The sequence below is a fragment of the Anomalospiza imberbis genome, chromosome 9 (assembly GCF_031753505.1).
Source record: "Anomalospiza imberbis isolate Cuckoo-Finch-1a 21T00152 chromosome 9, ASM3175350v1, whole genome shotgun sequence".
Lineage (NCBI taxonomy): Eukaryota > Metazoa > Chordata > Aves > Passeriformes > Viduidae > Anomalospiza > Anomalospiza imberbis.
In genome coordinates this window covers 6856976-6877298 of record NC_089689.1, presented here as the reverse complement: position 1 = coordinate 6877298, position 20323 = coordinate 6856976, and the positions used below count along the sequence as shown (strand labels likewise).

The following is a 20323-nucleotide window of genomic DNA, read 5'->3' as shown; positions in this document are numbered from 1 at the left end:
GGCTGGTCCAGCTCTCACCCGCCCCCACTCCCAGGTCCCTGGAGAGAAATCCCAGAGCAGCTGAGATGCTGTAGAGAGTCAGTGACATCCATGTTCAGTTTTCCCCGCTGCAGCACCGCTGTGCTGTGTTACTGCTGGAGTCAGAGGCTGTAACTGCTGTGCCTCCCTCTGCAGTGGATGGGAAGTGGTCCCCGTGGAGCAGCTGGAGCGCCTGCAGCGTGTCCTGCGGGGGAGGCAGCAGGCAGAGGACACGCCACTGCTCCGACCCGGCCCCGCAGTTCGGGGGACACAAGTGTGAGGGAAGTGACATACAAATGGATTTTTGCAACAGTGATCCTTGCCCAGGTAAGTGCTTTTGGTGGGGCTGTTCACCCACTCACTGGGTTTAGTTTTCTTTTGGAAAAAAAAAAAAAAACCTAAGAAGTTACTTTCCAACAAAAGTACTTTCCTAGTTTGACTGTCTGGTTTTAAATCCCTGAGGAAGACCAAATCTGACTCATTCTTGCAGTTCATGGCAACTGGGGCCCGTGGAGCAGTTGGGGAACCTGCAGTCGGACATGCAACGGGGGCCAGACAAGGCGGTACCGGAGCTGTGACAACCCACGCCCGGCCAGCGGCGGCAGGGCCTGTGCTGGGGCTGACGTGCAGATCCAGAGGTGCAGCACGGACCTGTGCCCAGGTCAGTGCTCACAACAGCACCTGGAATGCAGCTTTCCCTGGAAGGCACCAGGGTATATGCCACATGAGGAATGTAGGCCACCCACGGAAGTGTCCAAGGCCGGGTTGGATGGGGCTTGGAGCAACCTGGGACAGTGGAAGGTGTCCCTGCCTGTGGCAGGGGGTTGGACGGGATGAGCTTTAAGGTCCTTTCCCACCCAAACCAGTCTGGGATTCTGTGTTTCTGATAGCAGGAGTGTTCACATCTGCCCGTTACAATGGTTTTGTTGTCCTTTGATCTGTCCCTTTAGAACCTTGGTTGTTCCAGGAAAGAATTGACTTCAGCATAACTGATGCAGCCTAAAGCATTTAAATTGAAAAATTGCTTTCTTTATTCTGCAGTGGATGGAAGCTGGGGGCAGTGGCAATCATGGAGCCAGTGCTCTGCTTCCTGCGGAGGAGGAGAGCAGACTCGGGTGCGCCTGTGCAGCAGTCCAGCCCCATCAAATCGTGGCCGTCCTTGCCCTGGGGACTCCTCCCAGATATCCAGGTGTAACACCCAAGCATGTCCTGGTGAGTATTTACAGCCTGCATGCAGTGACTGTGTGATGAAAGTCTGTGGCACTCCTGATATCACTGGTGCTCTTATCTTGGCCAGTTGACCGGGTAATTTAATTTTTTGGGTTTAAATGTGCCTGGAACTAAAGCCCAGTTCTCTCTCCCCTAAAATACCCAACAGCGCTTATCACATGGGGTTGTGTTTTGCCTCTCCCCATCCCCTGCACAGGTGGGCCTGCACGTGCCAAGGGCAGCATCATTGGCAATATCAATGATGTGGAATTTGGGATTGCTTTCCTGAATGCCACAGTAACGGAGAGCCCGGATTCTGACACCAGAGTGATACAGGCAAAGATCACAAACGTCCCTCGGACCCTTGGTAGGCCTCTTTGATCAATTTTTTTTCTCTGAATACACCAATACCTATGGTCTTCTGGTTTAAATCTGAAGGGTTACACTAGTTCTAGGTCTTCATATTCACCTCGTGTGCATATGGGTCTGTAATGAGATCAAAGCTCCCCAATTTTCTGTGGTGTTTCCTTCAGGCCCAGCAATGAGAAAGCTCGTTTCCATACTCAGCCCCGTTTATTGGACAACTGCCAAAGAAATTGGGGAAGCAATGAATGGGTTTACGCTCACTGACGCGGTCTTCAAGAGAGAAACTCAAGTGGAGTTTGCAACCGGTGAGTTGCCTGGGATAGATCAGCTCTTTCTGTGTTCAGTAAGCCAGATAGATGCTGATTTCTGAAAAGACAGCAGAGGACCATTGCTGAAATTTGGGTCTTGTGCTTACACTAATATTTTCAGACTGACTGTAGCCTTCTGAGGCTTTATTCCACCTTTGAGAGCTGTAGTTTGAAATGTGTCATGTTTTTTCTCATGGGCATGGTACACCTTACAAAATGTAAGTACAAATAACTGGTCAAGTGACTCCAGTGGCTGTTGGGAGTCTGTGTTGGGAATGTGTGATAAATCAGCGTGCTGTTAAACTGCCAGGTGAGATCCTGCGCATGACGCATGTTGCCCGGGGCCTGGACACGGACGGGACCCTGCTGCTGGATGTTGTTGTGAGCGGCCATGTGCTGCAGCTCCAGTCCGTGGCTGATGTCAGTGTCAAGGTAAAGCTGCTTCAGGTACCACCCCTGCTCTCATGCATCTGTACTTCTCTCACCCAGAGGAAAGCAGGAAACACTGAGTCCTGCAACCTGCTGTACTGTATGTGACTTCTTTTGTGCCTGGCTAAACTGATGGTGCTGATGTTGCCTTTGAAAGCAGAAAGTTACCATGAGGAGAGTGGTGTTGGTCTCTCAAGAGTTTGAGATTTTGGCAGGTAGTGTTGAGGTGGGTGTTCGGGGCAGTTATTGATGGCTGGCATTTTGTCAGCATTTGACTTCAAATAAAAGCCAAATATTTAGACCTCAAAAGATTGTTATTGAGGAGTCATTTATTTTTTAGAAGTCCTCTCTTGTGTCTTCCATCATCAGGATCCTCAGTATATCAGTCTGTATCTTTTTTAAAGTAATAGACCAGGCAGTGTTAAGATTCAACAGTTAAAATAAGAGTGAAAAGGACCTGTGTGTGTGCAATACCCTTTGTTCAGCGGTTAAGATAAGCCCCTTTCTCTAAACACATCTCACAGCTCTGAAGTACAGGTCTGGTGCTGGTGTGGGAGCAGCTGATGGCCAGGTTCTGTTGCAGGATTACACAGAGGACTACATCCAGACGGGCCCTGGGCAGCTGCACGCACACTCCACGTGCCTCTTCACGGCAGACGGGGTCAGCGTTCCCTACACGTGGAACCACACCATCACCTACGACTCCACCAAGGGGAGGATGCCCTTCTTGGTGCAGACGCTGCGCGCTGCCTCCATCACTACAGAGTACGACCCGCTGGAGGAGGCCGTGGCTTTCCAAATCCAGGCTTCCATTGCAAAAGGTATTGTTCTAGGCCTTCCCAGAAATCAAGCAATGGGGAAAGACTGTCTTCTCTTCCTAGAATTCATTGAGTCACCCATAGTCTCAAAAGAAATTCTGTGAAACTTGGGCAGCTGTAGTGTAGATCCCAGGACCTGAAAGTCTTGTTGATGTCCCCCTAAATGAACTGTTAGTTAGCATTGCTAACTGGCTGTAGGGGATGTACCCATTAATTAACTATTAGTTAGCATTGCTAACTGCTGGCTTTTAGGAACCTGAGTGACCAAAGGGGGCAGGCATGGATTTATGGGAGCGGATTTTCCTTTGAGAAGCTCTAATTAATGAGCAAACTGGCCTGTTACTTCTTTTAACGCTATTTGGGCTTTTATTTTAATGTGGTAGGGAAATTACTCTGGTTTGGAAGTACATGAAACAGAGGATTGCCTGTCTCAGTCTTTCTTTTCAGTAACAAGATTCTAAATTAAGTAAAATAAGGTTTTTCCCACTTGCCAGACTAGGGACTCATTCAATTTGAAAACTAAATACATTACTTTTTAATTTAAAAAGAGATCTGATAAAAGGGAGTCTCCAGGTCAAGATATGTCTGTGATTAGATCTGGCTAAGCCTTTACTGAACTTGCATTTATTTCCTCCAACAATTAAGATACTGGTGTTTGGGATTTTTTTAAATTTCATTTTTTAAATTTCAGTTTTCAAGCAGCCAAAGCCCTTTGTCCTTTGAGGAGTCTCTCCCTGAGTTTTTTGTTGCAGTTTGTAGTACGCAGTTGTGTTCTTCTACTGTGATCTCCTAAGATTTGTGACATGGTGATTTGTTTGGTTTGGGTCTATTGTCCTCCTTTCATGTGAAGTAAAACTGAATGGTCTTTATTCTTTCAATAAGAAACTTTCCAGGATGCATTAGGCTGGGATGGGACTTGCAGCTCACTCTGAGGGGACCCCTACACACCTGTTCAATCTTACTCAAACCAGCACAAGCCATCCAATACTGACTTTTAGTGCCAAAGTAGAAAAACCAGTAAGGCTGGATTTAAAAGTTTCTGTTTTGGTGTTGAAATATAATAAATACTGTAAAATTCCTGGGCTGTGATTCTTACTGTTAAAGTAATGAAGTGGCCATATTTTTATCCACAAGTGACGTGTGCTTCCTTTGTCACACAGGGGATCGGAGCAACCAGTGCCCTGCAGGGTTTGCTTTGGACTCGTCTGGGCCTTATTGCTCAGGTAATGACTGACATGGGTGGGTGTAACCATGGAGTCCTGGAGTGCTTTAGGTGGGAAGGGGCCTTAAAGATCCCCTGTTTCCACCCCTAAAGCCTTCCCTTCTCCAGGTGAACATCCTCAGCTCTCCCAGCCTGGCTCCACAGCAGAGGGGCTCCAGCCCTTGGCCCATCTCCATGGCATCCTCTGGACCTTCTCTAAGAGGTCCATGTCCACCTTGTGCTGAGGGCTCCAGAGCTGGACACATTATTAAACCACCAGCACCTACATCCCCTTTATTTAGAGTTCAAAGTATGCACTTCAAAAAGTGTGAGTGATCCTCACTAAAACAGTGTGGGTCCAAGGGCAGCTGAAGATGTCCCTTCTGTCCTCACCTACAATATGAGTAGTGTCCAGACAGCTTTTAAATCAGTACCTCAGGTACACCTGGAAGAAACTGAGCCTCAGGCTCTGCTGAGCCTGCAGAGCAATGAAGGACTTGGATGACTTGTGTGGAGGAAAGGCCAAGTGTTGGCACCTCAGACAGGAGCCCATGTGTTCCTGCTTGGGGGATGGAGGTGGAGAGAAGCACACGAGTGCCTTGGCTGTCTCACTAAGAGTCAGGGTTGTTTTAGAGAGAAATCATCTGAGATGATTTTGTGGACTTATTTCATTACCTCTGGAAAGATTGAAAATTAAGGGAATTGCTGGATCTGGTTTTGCCCTGTGGGCTTAACTAGTCACACCCCTCTAAGGAAGGATCAGATTGGAGTAATTTCTTGGGAAGCCTCACTGGTTTTTCAAACATTTTCTTGTTCCAGATGAAGACGAATGTGCTGTGGGAAATCCTTGTTCCCACACCTGTCACAATGCCGTGGGATCCTACTACTGCTCCTGTCCCAAAGGCTTCACCATCTCTGCTGATGGCAGAACATGTCAGGGTAAGAAAGGTGCTGCTGGGGACAGCTTGGATACAAATGCCCCTTAGATAATTGAAGGCCTTGAGATGCCTAAAGATGCACTTAAATTGCTAAGGAGAGATTTTATTTGGGCCATTTTCTTATTATGAGAACACAATTTATTGGTGATACTCTAATTATTTCATAGCTGAATGTACTCGCGGCCACGTGTTTCTAGTTGCTGAAGGCACTGGTTGGTGTGTCCCGTGTGCTGGCTGTGCAGGGCTTGCAGCTCGTTTCCCATTGCAGACATCGACGAGTGTGCTCTGGCGGGGCACAGCTGCCACGCGGGGCAGGACTGTGAGAACCTGCCCGGCTCCTTCCGCTGCGTGCTGCGCTGCGGGAGCGGCTTCCGCAGGACGCCCGACGGCCTCGGCTGCCAAGGTACGCGCGGGCTGCGCCTCGGGGTCATCAGCTTTCCTGCTACTGAAAATGCTGCTCTCATGCACCTGAAACTCGCTGTAGAGGGCGTCTCATAGTTCCTGTCTATGAATTTTCATTCTTAAGGTTGTGGGGTTTTGGTTTTTCTGTAGGTTTGGGTCTTTTTTTTTTAATCTTTTGCTTCTTCTGTCTTTAGAAATAAATTTAAAATTCTGTCAGAGAAGAAATTAACATTCTTGGGTTTATGTCCCATGTGCATTTTCTTGTATAAAGATGGGAGAGCAGCAAACACTCCTGAGCAGAACTCACCCAAACCCTGCTCAGGTAGTGCCCACAGGGAGACTCCCAGCCCTGGTGTCAAGGACTTGTGTTATTCCACAGATGTTAACGAATGTCAAGAGTCCAACTCCTGCCATCAGCGTTGCTTCAATACCATAGGAAGTTTTCATTGTGGCTGTGACCCAGGATTCCAGCTGAAGGGCAGAAAATGCGTGGGTAGGGATGAAGTTCTGAATGTCCATTCCCTCCTTCCAACAGACAGAGTTCAACATTTATTTGTTGCTCTATTGTCTTATGAAAGAAAATGCTGTTATGGATGAAACACTCCATGTATATTTTGGAATCTGTCAAGCAGTACTGAAAGCCAGAGGCAGCAAGAATTGGGCTGACTGATCCATGTGCATGAAATGATTCAATGTGTGGATACAGGGTAATTTCACTACAATAATTCAGTCCAATCCTGCTTTTTTTTTTTTTTTTTTTTGGCTTTTGTTTGAATAAGATGTCAATGAGTGCAGGCAGAACGTGTGCAGGCCTGATCAGCTCTGCAAGAACACCCGTGGTGGTTATAAGTGCATTGATCTGTGTCCCAGTGGAATGACCAAAGCAGAGAATGGGACTTGCATTGGTGAGTAGAAGCATTAATGCACTGTGTAGCTATGGGAAACACAGGGACAATGATGATGTTTATTTTTTTAAATAATCCTGAAGATTGTCCATCTCCAGTTATTAATATTTGCACATACTAGAACACCACCTTGTTTTTGCTTATGGAGCATCCGTGTTTACCTTTTTTTATTGGTTGGTATTAAAAAGCAGATGTATCCTTGCCACCTCTAGTTTTCCACTGTTCTTAAGTAAGAACAGTAAGATTTCTTGGTGTCTTTTCTGCATCAGAACCTTGATTTCTCTCAGTTACTCATTGACTGAAATGTTTTGCTCTGTGTGTGCATGATTTCTTAAGACTTTGGCTCAGGAGCTCTCAATCAAGATCACAGGTCCCTGCTGCTTATCAGGGAGGGTTTTAAACACAGCTGATGTTGTAGGTGGTACCAAAGCTTTTGTTCCAGTGGAATCATGGGATGATTTGGGCTGGAAGGGACCTTAAAAATCACGTCTTTCTACCCTTTGTCATGGGCAAGGACACCATCCACCACCCCAGGTTGCTCCAAGCCCCATCCTCGGACACTGGCAGGGATGGTTTAGCCCCAGCTCTCCCGCAGTACGGATGTTGCAGAGCTGTGACTGTTCCCTTGCTGTGTGCTGCAGATGTTGACGAGTGCCGGTCGGGGTCGCACCAGTGCCGCTACAACCAGCTGTGTGAGAACACCCGCGGCAGCTACCGCTGCGTGTGCCCACGAGGATTCCGCTCCCAGGGCACGGCCAGGCCCTGCGTGGGTAAGCTGCCGCTCACTCTTCTCACACCTCTGCTCTGCTTTTGCCTGCCTTTCTGCTGCAACGCACCAGCAGTGCTGTCCCTGTGGAAGACCATGCTGTAGGGACGAGTTGGCTCTGCATTTCCAAATTGGCCATCTAAAACAAAGTGTTCCATTCTAAACAAACAGAGTTAAGTGGTCCCAAACTACAAATGGTTGGGGCTGTACTTTTAAAACAAAGTATAAGAGGGTCTCAGAGCACTGGTGGATGGATGTGGCAAATAACCACTCCACAGGAGGCTTCAGTTATAAAAACCAGGTGAGGTTTGTTGATGTGCTGGCTGTGCCCTGGCCTGCCCTGGCTCACCCCTGAAGGCAGTCACACAGGGAGTCATGGGGGCTCCCCTAGGGAGCACACACCAAGGAGCTGCAAGAGGCCTGACAGACCCAGAACTGAGTTTGGCTCCTGAACATCCCAAGTGCACCTATCCTCCCAGCAGGACTGCCAGGGCTGTTCCCCAGCAGGCAGAGCACAGGGCCCTGCTCTGCATTTCTCCCTCAGTGCTCCCCTCCTGGCATGGGTGGCTCCCAGCAGGGAAGGAATAGGATCCCTGGCACTCACAGGAATGCCAGCCATGCAGTCACTCCCGGTGCCATCTTGGCATAAAGCCACGCAGGGTTTTCTCCCATCTCACAGGAGGCTCTGGAGCTCTAACGTGGGGAGCAGGAGAGTTTAATGTGTGGGGCCAGGGCAAGTGGATAAGCACTTCCCCTGGCATTTAAGAGACTTCAGGAAGGCAGATGGATCATTTAGAATCACCTTTACTGCATTTATGTCAAATATTTAAAATGTAAGAGCTGACCTACCATGATAATGAGGATTTCGGAGTGTATGTGACACCAAGTGAGGTTGGTTTCAGTTGCTGTTACGTATGTCAGAAAAACATTCCTCCCTGATGACTTCTTCAAGATAAATAGTTTTTTCTTATTTTATTTTTTTTTAAGAACCTAAGATTTTGGACTGTCAAAAGCCAGGAATGTTTGGGATTTTTTAAAGAGATTAAATTGCACTAAGAAGTGTTTGGCTGTAGACCAAGATATAGTATTACTTTTGCCATCTGCCTCTGTACTGAAATAAAACCAATCCCAGGCTTTTAACTTATATTTAAGCCATTTAAACTTCTGACAGGAAAAGCCAGGTAAAGTCTAGGACTGTAGGTTTTCATAAAGCACCAGCAGCCTTAAAGCTGCCTTCTGACCAAGTGCCAGTGAAATCTCCCTCCTTATAGTATTTTTACCCTTTGAATTTTTACGTTCCTAAAAATATATTTAAAATTTAGATTCATCTAAAGTATTCATTTTGTTAATCCCGTTTTTCTTGTCATTGTTGACAGTGAGCACAGGGAGGAGTTGGAAACTAAGCAGGGCTCAGACTGAAACACAAGAAGTGAATTTTGTTCCTGCCTGTGCTATTTTTACCCTGGGTAAAGCCCTTTGTGTCACAATTCCCTTTTATGTTTGTTGGACAGGGGTAAGATATTCCTTTGTGACCCCCACAGAGCTGTGTCTGCCCATTTACCTGAATCACAGCATTTCTGGGAGCTGTGTTGTTTTCTCTCCTTTCCACAAGGGTAGAAGGGCTTTGCCAAAAACTGCTGTAATGCAGATTACACATGCAAGGCTATCTAGAATATAAAATTAGGTACCGTTTTGCAAATTAGAGACAGCCTGAAAATGTAGCTATTTCAATTTCAAAGTAATTTTACCTTGTTCTTGTAAATATGATGGTTCCCATGCCTCAGTAGCCTCTTCTCACAGGGGCAGCTCTGGAACCAATGCTGGTGACTCCCTGCAGTCAGTTCTGCTTGTATTGCACTGACTGCTCTTGCAAAAGAAATTCTCAAATTTTCACCTATTGTCTTTCATAATTTCTATGAAAATCTTCTGTTGCTGATCCACAACTTGTTCCAAGGACACTGGTTGTCATAAAGACATCAGTGCTAATTTATTTTAGGCAGGTATAGAATGTAAAAGCCAGTACTTGAATGCTAAGGAGATAATTGAGTTTGTTTTCTTTTACATGTATATGAATAATACATTTTTCAGCTTAAGCACATACTGAGATTAATACACTTAAAATTCAGATCAGTTGTTGTCATACTTAAAAGCGAAATTCTTGTTTGTAACACCTGAAAATTCTACCCTAAGGATAATTCCACGAATATGTGAAGTTTCAGTTGTGTGTTTCCCAAATAACTGCTGGAAAATATTGTAACACTCTGCAATTACTACTTCTGGATTTCCAACTCTTAATTAATTTAATTATTAATATCCCCCTAAATTGTTTAAAACCTTAAATGTATCAAATATTTACCACTTCATAAAAACGTAGCCTAATGTTATACTATATTTCTGACAGTATTGATTTTTAAATACTGTTTTCTTGAATTTGTTGCCTGGGGAGTTACAAGCTGTGCCCAAAAGCTTCTCTTCATAGGGGATGCAAATGAAACTCTCAGAACACTAGCTTAATGGCATTTTTACAGTAGTAATTGAAAGAATACACACTACTATGGAATAATTAAACTATTATTGAGTTGCCATTAAAATAATCTTTAATTTCTAGTTGGAGAATATTTATGTCAATTATTGATATGTTGTGATGTATGTCAATAGCAGATTTTTTATTTCTGGTCATTGCAGAGTTGTTTGGAATTAATAGACTTTTGTGTTTTTCTGGTGAAATACTAAGCTTGAAAAGAAATACAGTATGTGTCAAATTTCCAGCTGAGCCTGAAGCAACTTGATAAAAACTATAGAAAATTTCATTCTGGTAGTGTCAGAGACCGTGGGAGAAGGTCCTGCAGTCCTAAGAGCACTTATAATTTCTTGGAGGGAAGGGCACTCGGCATGTTGCACCCTCAAAGCCTTTACCATACTTTGAATGTTCAGCACTCAGTTTTGATTTAAGGATGGATATTTGCTGCTGGTCTAAATAACTTTGGACTGCAATTTAAACAACTAAAAAGAACAAGACATTGCTTAGGAAAGCAAAAATAATTATATTTTTTAATTGCCCAAACGTGAATTACTATGTTCTTTTGAGTCTCCAACCTGTCATAACCAATAACAGCATCAAAAGTTAGAACGTACCTGACCTCTTGCCCCTGCAGCTGTGAAACATGTTCTTGAGCCCAGTGCCCCATCCCTGGAAGTGTCCAAGGCCAGGCTGAGCAGGGTTTGAAACAACCTGGGACAGTGGAAGGTGTCCCTGCCCATGGCAGGAGTGGGAGTGGCTGAGCTGTAAGCTCCCTCCAACCCAGAGCATTCTATGATTCGCCCAACACGAGGCACAGTAACCACATCACAGCCTGTTGTGCTTCCCTTAGTGGGGGGTGTAAGGAATTTCTAGCACTGGACTTCTCTGGAATGCTCTGTGTTAAGCGTTGTCTTTTAAAGAAGGGAGCAGCAGCTTCTTCCATTCACCTGCGGAGCACTTAAGGAAAAAACCCCAATTACTAAGAGTATTGAGCAGCTGAGGCTGAAAGAAGGCTTCAGCAGGGCTCCTGTCCTGGTGAGCACAGTCACATCAGCCTGTGGGAGAATGAAGGTCTCTTACAGTCCAGGACAGTGGATCCTGCCTGCTTGGCCTAGTGTTCTCCATGTTCTACTGCCTCCAAATCTTGCTTTTGTGTCTTCAGCTTGTTCCTGAGACTGAGATAAGTATCTGTGTGTATATATACGTATAGTTACGTGTTGTTGTTTGTTTGTTTTCTCTCCTTTCCACATGGTTTGGGGCTCTGGATCATGTCACATGAGCAGACATTAATGAATGTGAACAAGTGCCTAAACCCTGTGCACTTCACTGCACCAACACCCCCGGCAGCTTCAAGTGTTTCTGTCTACCTGGGCAGCAGTTACTGGGTGATGGGAAATCTTGCGCCGGATTGGAGAGGGTGCCAAATTCGGGTGCCTATTACAGTAGCTATAACAATGCTCAGTTCTCCCCTGGGAGAGACAACCAGCAACTGCAGCACTATTACAGGCACTCCTCAAATCTCTACAGCTCCTTCTCAGAGTATAGGAACAGCAGAATACCTTTCTCCAGGACTAGAAGGAACCTTAGAGAAAATTGTCCTGAAGGCTATGAGGCAAGAAATGCCAGATGTGTAGGTAAATGTCAGTCCTATCTATGCAACTCTGTTTTGGGCCTTATTCTTAGGTTACTGTGTGATATATACCAGGGGCTGAGGGATTGTGGTGCTGGGGTTGTGTTTTCTATTACCCTGGTCAATATTCAGAGGGTTCTGCATGTTCTGGTCTCTGCTGTCTTGGCTCACATTGTAGCTAAAATGTTCTCAAACCTGTCTTATAACCTTTTGTTTTAATTGTGCTGCTTATTACCTGTTTGCAAAGAATTTCCCTCTGTTATTCTCTTTCTCCTGGTCATGGTAGCTCACCTTGGTGAATCTTCTCACACTCCAAAAACGACCAGCAGTCCCAGCCTAGGTCCAGTGCTTCTGTCAGACTCCCATTGGCAGCAGTAATCTGTCAGAAAGGTTTGGAATAAACATTTTAGAATCAATCACACTGGGGCCAGTGCCAGCACTGCCACAGGACCATCAGCCACTGTCACACAGGCAACAGGCAGAGAAGCTTTTAAATTATGATTACTGTTATTATTTTATGTAAGAAAAGGGGTTGCAATGTAATTCAGTGAGCATGGAGAAGACATCAAACTTTGTATTTAAGCTACAGATAGATTTCAGTAATCACATCCATGTGGATTGTTATGGTATAGGGGTTTAATTGAGAGACCCAGGAATACAACTCTTGAGAGAAGGAAGGGCTTGTTTCAAATTTGGATCTTCATCCCAGATTCCAGTTGGAATTAGTTAATATTCAGTGAAACTTTCATTTCATTGAATAAATATATGACTTTTAAAATTATTGTTTAATATGAAAAATACCCCCAAATGATGCTTTTGTTAAAGAAAATCCTTTCAATAGGCAACCATCAGGATTTGCTAACAATGCAGAGGTTTATAGTCACATCTGTTTCTCTTCTCTGCATTTTGATCTAATGCAACCCCTGTCAGTCAGACAGAGGGGAAGTAAAGACCTTCCTTCCACTGATTTAACTGTGCAAGTCTGAACTTCTGTATGAGATTACTGCTGTCCTGAACTAGGCAGATGTTCAAAAGCCATTATAATTACAAATTATCTGTGTCTAAATCATGCTGATGTGCTCTGAAAACTTTACATAATGTGGTCTGGTAGTGATACTTCTGTAAAAAAAAAAAAAAGAAGAAAAGAGCATTTAATGACAGTCTTCCCAGCTGCTGAGCCTAATTCATCCCTCTGGCATGAGGGATGCCAGATTTTAAAGGTCAGTTTAAAAGGGAAACAGTTTTGCCTGAGGAGGGAGTGACTGTAAGGAAGACTCCCTCAGTAACAAAGCTTCCTCCGGTGAGATAAGGAGTGTGGGTGTTCCCTAAGCATGTTGCTTGATACCTGGTTGATTATCAGGCAGCTCAAATTGCTTTGGGGGCGGGACTGTGTTTGTTTGACCCTGGCAGTGGACACAGGTGGCACATCCCCCTTTCTCCCAGAGCTCTGTCTCAGGACTGGTCTCCTCAGCTGGGATCTGTCACAGCTGCTCTTCACCGAGGGGAGGAGCCCCTCAAAGCTGACTTTAGTGCCTGCAGTTACAAAGAATGGCACAGGTAAGGAGAGAGGACACTCTAGTCTTAGATGTTCAACCCCATCAGAAAGAGATCCAGACAACTGCTACCAGCTCTATCTGTACACTTGCAGTACATAAATGGGGGAAAGTACCTGTGTTTATGGCAGGCTCAGGGAATGCTGAGGTGTTGGTGCTTCTCTCTGCAGACATCGATGAGTGTGAGAGCAGAGACACGTGTCAGCACGAGTGCAGGAACAGCCTGGGCAGCTTCCAGTGTGCCTGTCCCGCAGGATACCGCCTCATGGCCAACGGCAAAACCTGCCAAGGTACGGAGAGCCATCCCTGCAGTGCTCTGGGGAGGTCTGCCAAGAAACCTGACACAAACCAGGCCCAGCTCAGGGCTAAGCCACCTCTCTGCATTGGCTGTGTGAGAGTCCGCATTCAAAAGCTCAAGTTTCAGAAGATTTTACTGTTTCATAAAATATCAGCGTACTTTACTGTTTCATAAAATATCAGCATACTAGACAATTGGAACTTCTAATTCTCTGCAGTTCCCCTGTGACTTTCTCATTACACATTGAGTTCCAAGCTCTAGGGTCAGAGGCATATTCTGAGCTCTGCTCAGCCTTTACCCACTTTGATTTTCACCCTTTATTTCTTCTACCAGCAGTTGATCCCTTGCATGTTTTTTCCATCCAGATATTGATGAGTGTCTTGAAGAGAACATAAATTGTGGATCAAATCAGATGTGTTTCAACATGAGAGGAAGCTACCAGTGCATAGACACTCCTTGTCCACCCAACTACCAGCGAGAGCCACATTCTGGGTAGGTTTTAGTCTCAGCCCCTTCTCAACTGCCCCAAGCTCAGCTCCTTAACATGTGCTTGTTAAAGAAGAAAATTTAAGTTTGCCTAACACCAGCAGAGCTCACAGTAGCTAAAGGTAAGACATTGACATTGGAGATCATAGAGTCAGAGGGTCCTGGGATGGTTTGGGTTGGAAGGGACCTTAACAGAACATCCAGTTCCACCCTCTGCCATGGGCAGGGACACCTCCCACTATCTCAGGGTGTTCCAAACCCTGTCCAGCCTGGCCTTGTACACTTCCAAGGGATGCGGGCAGCCACAATTTCTCTGGGCAACCTGTGCCACTGCCTCAACTGCCAGGGAATAATTCCTTCCTAACATCTAATCTGAATCTCTCTAATGGCCTGACTTCCTATCAGCTTCAAAGCATCAGATACATTATTTTAGTCATGAAAATAATTCTAAGTTCCTGTTAAGCTTTGTTATTTCCCTGTTCTGGGAAAAAAACAAACATATTGATTTATTTTAATCTTTCAGTATCCTCAAAGAAAAATATCTTGTTTCATAGTCAGAAACCATCTTTTGGGATCAAACTCAACTGCAGTGACATCTATGCTGACATGGAGGTCATGTCCTTCGACCTCCATTAGCACTGGCAAATTGCACTAGCAAAGATTTCATGTTTTAACTTTTGATTATATAAAAGTAAATTTTATTCTGCCCTTCGTTCCAAATTCTATATTTTATGACCTAGCAGACACATACCAGGAATGCTGCCCAGAATGTTTTAAACTAGGACTTCCCATTCTAATGTTTAAGAGCACAGTTACTAAAACTTACCCTACAGAAATCAATGACATCAGTGTAGCCAACGTCTTTCTGAAATGATCCTGTTGAGACAAAAAGGGATGTTAAGCTGGGCTGCAGCTCTAAAGGAACAGTGGATGAAGAATGCATGAGCACTTCTAGAGAAGTTTTAATATGCAGCAGGGTAAACAGGGGAAGAATTTCTCGACTAAGACCTATCCCAGTACTTAAGCTACTGTGCCTTCTCCCTGGATTAAAGTCTTCTGCTTCTACCTAGGTTCTGTCTCAAAAGCTGCCCGGCCAACGACCTGGAGTGTGACCTGAGCACCTACGCCCTGGAGTACAAGCTGCTGTCGCTGCCCTTCGGCATCGCTGCGGGGCAGGATCTGATCCGGCTGGTGGCCTACACTCATGACCGAGTCATGCACCCCAGGACCACCTTCCTGATGGCAGATGAGGACGCTGCCGTGCCGTTTGCCCTGAGGGATGAGAACTGGAAGGGGGTGGTGTTCACCACGCGGGCGCTGCGGGAGCCCCGGACGTACCGCATGGGCGTGCGGGCCCTGTCCTACAGCGCCGATGGCAGCGTCGAGTACCGCACCACCTTCATCATCTACATCGCCGTGTCCGCCTTCCCCTACTGAGCGCCGGCCCCTGCAGCCTGCCCGCAGCTCGACCTCGTTGCCCAGGGCCAGGAGGTGCTACTGCTTCAGCCTGACTCTGTGCCTGCCCCATACAGGCAACCACTGCACTTCAAAGGGTGCTATGCTCTTTTCTCCTCCCCTGCTTCCCAGAGGCTGCCTCTCCAGTTCCATTGTTCCAATTCAAGAGGAAGATCCATGGCTTTGAGGACCTGTTACCACTTGCTTTATTTATTACACTGGAATAGTCACTTTCCACAGTATGTTCTGAAAACCAGCAGAGAAATCCATGTAGTCAAAGCAGTAAGCAAGGAGCAGCCTCCACTGAAAGTAACTGGAGAAAATCCATAATTTCAAGTGGTCTACATATTTTAAAGGTTGCTAAGTGTTTTAAATTTTATATCTATTAGATTTTTTCCTTATCAATTACCCAGTAGAATTAGGGCTGTGCTGTACTATGTTGTGTGCTCAAACCCACCAAATGCCGCTGTGCCCAAGGGTTACAAATGCTGAAACAAATGACATTAAAGTTTGTTTGTAGGCTAATGAATCTACAGGAGGATTTGGAACTGGTACCTTTGGTTTCCATGCAAGTGTAGAGATGTTGCTATTTTTTTGGAAGAAAAAACCAAAATGGCTTCTTGTACTTTATAGAGCAGGTATTTTATAACTTGTTTTTACTCTGCCGTTCTGGTATAGCCATTTATTTAACCCAAACCAATATCCACTGCCATACTCCCAGCTCAGTAAATGGTCTGGGGTTTTACGCACATGGAACACTTTTCTCCAAAGGTGATGTAAGTTTGGTTCAATAATGTCAATACACTGTACACAAGTAATTTTGCCAAGATGTATTCTATTTTTATGGACGTGTATATATGTGGTTTTTCCTATGTGTATTTTCTATGCAGTATCTCAAGAGTGTTTTACAGTTAAGTTTGCATAAAAGGACAATGTCAGTACAATGAAAATAATCAAAATAAATGTTCCCATCACCTTTGAGACTGCTGGGAATTTTATCTTTTAAAAAATTCTTTTCCATTTCTAAAGCTTTTACCTGAATTGCCAGGGTAATGCAGAAGGTACTGTGCCCAGCAAACCAAGGAGTAGCTCCAGCTCTTTTCCCTCTTCCTGGCACTCTGGGGTAGTAAGAGATTATCACCAGCTTTAAAGTAGATTTTTAGCCACAGGGACAAATTATCTCCCAGCAGAATTTTGTCTCTATTCTTGTATATTATTAATTAACTTTAGACATCCCCACTTGTTGTCCCCTTGTTTTTTCCTCCCTTTCCAGTGCACCAAGTGAAGTAGCCCTGCAAAGCAAGGATGACTTAAAATTGCTTTGTACTTTATACAAATTTATCTGAGTTAAAGACTTCAAACTGAACAGGCTTGCTTCTTGGAAACCTGACTTGAAAAATAAAAGCAGCTCAAAGAAGAAAAATCCCATGAAAAAGACATGAGGGAAGGAGAAATGAGAGTAAGTTATAATAGGTATAGGTAATTACCTCAATGTCTTTTAAGGATGAGAATCAGACTGAAAGTGATGTCTTTAAGGCAATCTAATTCCATTCCCAGAACACAAAAATTTCTACTCTGACATATTTTGTGAGAAGGGAAAAAACCCCAACAGAGTTGACAGCCTTTCTGACCAATCTGACCCTAAAAGAAGTAAGTCACTTACCAGATGGAAGCCACTTAATCACAGCCACACCTCCAAGTTTGCCTTCTCATCCAGTCTTTCCAGGAGCCAGCTCAAGGAGGAGCTGCTTGTCCATGTGGAAGGTGTTCCTTACCCTGAGATGATGCCAGGACTCAGGGACCAGAGAGATGTGGGTCACTGTGAGTGTGGTGATTTTCACTCAGGGACTCGGAAGGGAAGTGCTGAGTGAAGGAGAACTTGTGCCGTGGCCTTCTCTTCTTTGGACATCTTGGAGCTGTGTTACAATTTTCATTTCTGTGCTATTAAAAAAAGTTGCAAGCATGTTAAATTAGATCTCAGAGCAGCTGTACCTGCTTCTGCTCTACCTCCATAGGCCTGTTGCTGACAGGCTTGAAAAGCTGCTGCTTATCATTAGGTTTCCTGGTCTAACTTGAGAGGCAAGGGGCAGGTTAGTACATGTTTATGTGCCCACATGAACATGGGTGTTTGCTAAAGGTTAAAAATCCTGCTTTCATAAATCCAAATTTTAAATACAACAAATATTCTACAGTGTTTATTACCACTTTGGATATGGCTGCCCAAACCTTAGATGCAATTTTCTTTGTCTCAGGGCTGTACAGTCACTTTGTCCAAGCCTTTCTATTAGTCTGCAGTAATATTTGCACAGTTAAAGATTCACTACCATCCCATACAAGGCTGATATGGTCACCACATCATTTGCCACAAAACTATTTGCAAATGCCCTCCTATCACAAACAACTTACTCTATAATAACAGCTTCCTAAGAGCAATACCACCAGAAAAAAAAATACTTAAAAAATAAAGGGAGGACTTAGGGAGAGCAATTACTGAACAAATAGCTAATGCACCACTGCTACCTCAGGCTTATGCTTACCTTCTTTCTGCACAAGCCTATTGTTCCCCTTGCTTATTGGATTTTCTGGAGCAGTGTTTTCTTCTGGCCCGTTTATGCCTGAAACACTGTCCTGTGCCACAGGCTCCTGCCTCTACTCCTGGCCCTCACCTGTGTGCAAACATAGCAACAATTCATTAATTACACTACCAGGATCAAACCAATCCTCTTTTGCTATCTTCCACCGGGTGTATCTCCCATAGCAAGGAATTTGTACATAGGGGTGGTTTCAGGGTGATACCTGGTGGCACCCCAGCAGCTGGGCACAAGTCTCCTGAGGCTCACCTCCCAGTGGGCACACCTTGGATCCCAGCCACCTGCTTGCTGCAGCAGTGTCCAGAGCACTCAGCCCATGCCTGCATTCCAGGAAAACATCTACTAAACCCCAGCCTTGCCAGAACACAACTAGACTCACCCTTCCTCCCAAAAACAATCCTTTCTTGGTAAAGCCTAAAGGAAACTACACGTTAAATACAGCCCTTTGCAAAACCCCATCTGATTCCTTCCAAATCTAAGGTCTAGGAGAGGAGTAAGGCAGGAAAAGGAGTTCAGGGATGAAACCAGGGCCGACTGGGGCCAGAAGGGATGGAAAATTCACAACCAGCATCTGTTAAAGGTGACTGATGCCCTAATGCCAACCCCACCACAGCATCAAGTGTCTCATATGAAAAGAGACCACCATAAAAGGCAGGTGTTCAGGAACCAAAGGCAGGTAAGGAATGCCCATCATACCTTCTGTAGGGATCCAGCTTGCCAGTCCCTGGAGACAGAAATGCACTGGGGCTTTGTTTTCCTTCACACACTGGCTGAAGTGAAAAGCTACTGCATGGGTACAGTAATGAGCCTGTGCTGGATGCACAGCACTGTTGGCTAAAGGAAAAACATGTCATCAGGTGAGATGGATGCTCAGCAAAGACCAGAGCAGCTGTGCCTGACTGGGAAATGTCCACTCCCAAGTCAGATGCAGACGGTGGGTGCGAAACCAAGCCGGATGCTGAGTAACGCAGCCGTCACTGCCCACATCGGTGGGGCACTTACAGGCAGGATGCTGCTCCTGGGCTCCAAGGGGGAGTTCTGGTGCCCTTTGCCTTCAGAGGCATTTCTGGTTCTGGCTGCTCAAATCCAAGGCTGCTGCCAATGAAAACTTGGCACAGTGCAGCAGTTGAAAGCCATGGATTATTTTATGAGGCTGGAATCCCAGCGCCTGCCCCGCTGTCGCACACGAGTGGGAGCAGCACACACAGCACTGGCTGTGGGATCCCCCGGCCAGGGTGCAGAGGAGACACCTGGCACATTTCCAGTTACCTCTGTCAGGATATGGGATGTACAAATGCACGGAGGGCTGCTGGGCAGTGCTGTGCTTTGTTTCTGTGGAGAATCCTGCAGACAGATAAGGGTCCTCTGGCCTTGTGGGCTTCTGGCCTCTGATCCAGTGGAGAGCTTTGGTTCAGCCCAAGACCAAATGGATCTCATTGCCATCACTCAGTACCACAACAGGAAACCTAAAGCACCTTCTTCACCAACTTCCATTAATGCTGGAGAGTCTGAATGGCTTAAGTGTAGCGCTGTTTCCTGAGGGGAAATCAGAGACATTTTCAGCTCTGGCACATGCAGAAGTTCCCCATTCATGCAGAGCTGCTACTCCACAGGGACTACAAAAACTCTTAGTGAATTACTTCATTTGCCCCTTGTAAGCCTGGGCAAACTGAGAGTCACAGGCCTCTGGCTGTGAGCTGGGAGAGCGAGGAAACACCAGAAAGTGCCAGCTGATGGCCAGAGCTAAATGGATCCTCAGACATCACACCTTCAGCAGCACTACTCTAATCATCTCAACATCCAAGCAGTGCATCCAGCCAGGCCTGCTGAATAAGGTTAAACGTGATCCCTTGCTGGCTGCAGATTTTTATAAACACATTTGCATGTCTGGACACACTTAACTCCAATCACCTCTCAGATCACTGTGTTCAATGTTCAAATCTTCACTGCACAACTGGTGCCAGATTATTCTGCTTTGATAAGTTTAGTGTTAGAAAGGGAAGCAAAGGAGACTTGCTTACAGATAAAGGCATATGGATAAAAAAGGTGCACTTCAGCACTAACACAGATTCAAATTATAATTTATGAATAACTAAATAATGAGGGCATCACCAGGGGCTGTTCAGATTACACAGCAAAGGTTAAGAAGTGCTCTGAAGTAATGCTGTGCAAGGAGAAGATCTGTATTTTTCACTGTATGTAAGCCCTGCACATCTCCTGTGTGATGCAGTGAGTCTTGTAATGCAGTGAGATGCAGCTGGCTTCCTTATTAATAACTTCTCATTGCTAAGGACTGACACAAGCTCCCCTCCACACCTTTGAACAGCTTACTGCACAGCAGTCACACAAATCAAGTCCTGCCCTCCTGCTCGATCACAAGAAGTGTCTCAAGGACTCCACTCATAGGGAGCACCTGAGAGGCACCAAGA

The 20323-nt window shown here is 45.4% G+C and overlaps 1 protein-coding gene and 2 long non-coding RNA genes across 4 annotated transcripts in view; 1 reads left to right on the top strand and 2 right to left on the bottom strand.

Moving 5' to 3' along the window:
• HMCN1 (hemicentin 1) overlaps window positions 1-16284 on the top strand; it is a 167586-nt gene extending 151302 nt beyond the window's left edge. The window contains exons 91-107 of the mRNA XM_068199489.1: window positions 175-345; window positions 509-679; window positions 1060-1230; window positions 1445-1594; window positions 1761-1898; window positions 2212-2333; window positions 2914-3151; window positions 4309-4371; window positions 5169-5288; window positions 5556-5690; window positions 6069-6182; window positions 6469-6594; window positions 7236-7364; window positions 11165-11515; window positions 13235-13354; window positions 13728-13854; window positions 14919-16284. Coding sequence (XP_068055590.1) covers window positions 175-345; window positions 509-679; window positions 1060-1230; window positions 1445-1594; window positions 1761-1898; window positions 2212-2333; window positions 2914-3151; window positions 4309-4371; window positions 5169-5288; window positions 5556-5690; window positions 6069-6182; window positions 6469-6594; window positions 7236-7364; window positions 11165-11515; window positions 13235-13354; window positions 13728-13854; window positions 14919-15285 — 2813 coding nt within the window. The 3' untranslated portion in view covers window positions 15286-16284. The remainder of the gene's footprint in view (window positions 1-174; window positions 346-508; window positions 680-1059; window positions 1231-1444; window positions 1595-1760; window positions 1899-2211; window positions 2334-2913; window positions 3152-4308; window positions 4372-5168; window positions 5289-5555; window positions 5691-6068; window positions 6183-6468; window positions 6595-7235; window positions 7365-11164; window positions 11516-13234; window positions 13355-13727; window positions 13855-14918) is intronic.
• LOC137479183 (uncharacterized) lies at window positions 9412-13316 on the bottom strand. 2 transcript variants are annotated; one of them, XR_011002023.1, is made up of 2 exons: window positions 13181-13316; window positions 9412-11890 (listed from the first exon to the last, which is right to left on the bottom strand). It is a non-coding gene; the product is annotated as an uncharacterized lncRNA (long non-coding RNA). The 2 variants fall into 2 exon arrangements; XR_011002022.1 differs by lacking the exon at window positions 13181-13316 and adding an exon at window positions 12083-12629.
• LOC137479182 (uncharacterized) lies at window positions 15439-20000 on the bottom strand. Its single transcript, XR_011002021.1, has 3 exons — window positions 18591-20000; window positions 18144-18214; window positions 15439-15549 (listed from the first exon to the last, which is right to left on the bottom strand). It is a non-coding gene; the product is annotated as an uncharacterized lncRNA (long non-coding RNA).
• Between the last annotated feature and the right edge of the window lie 323 nt (window positions 20001-20323).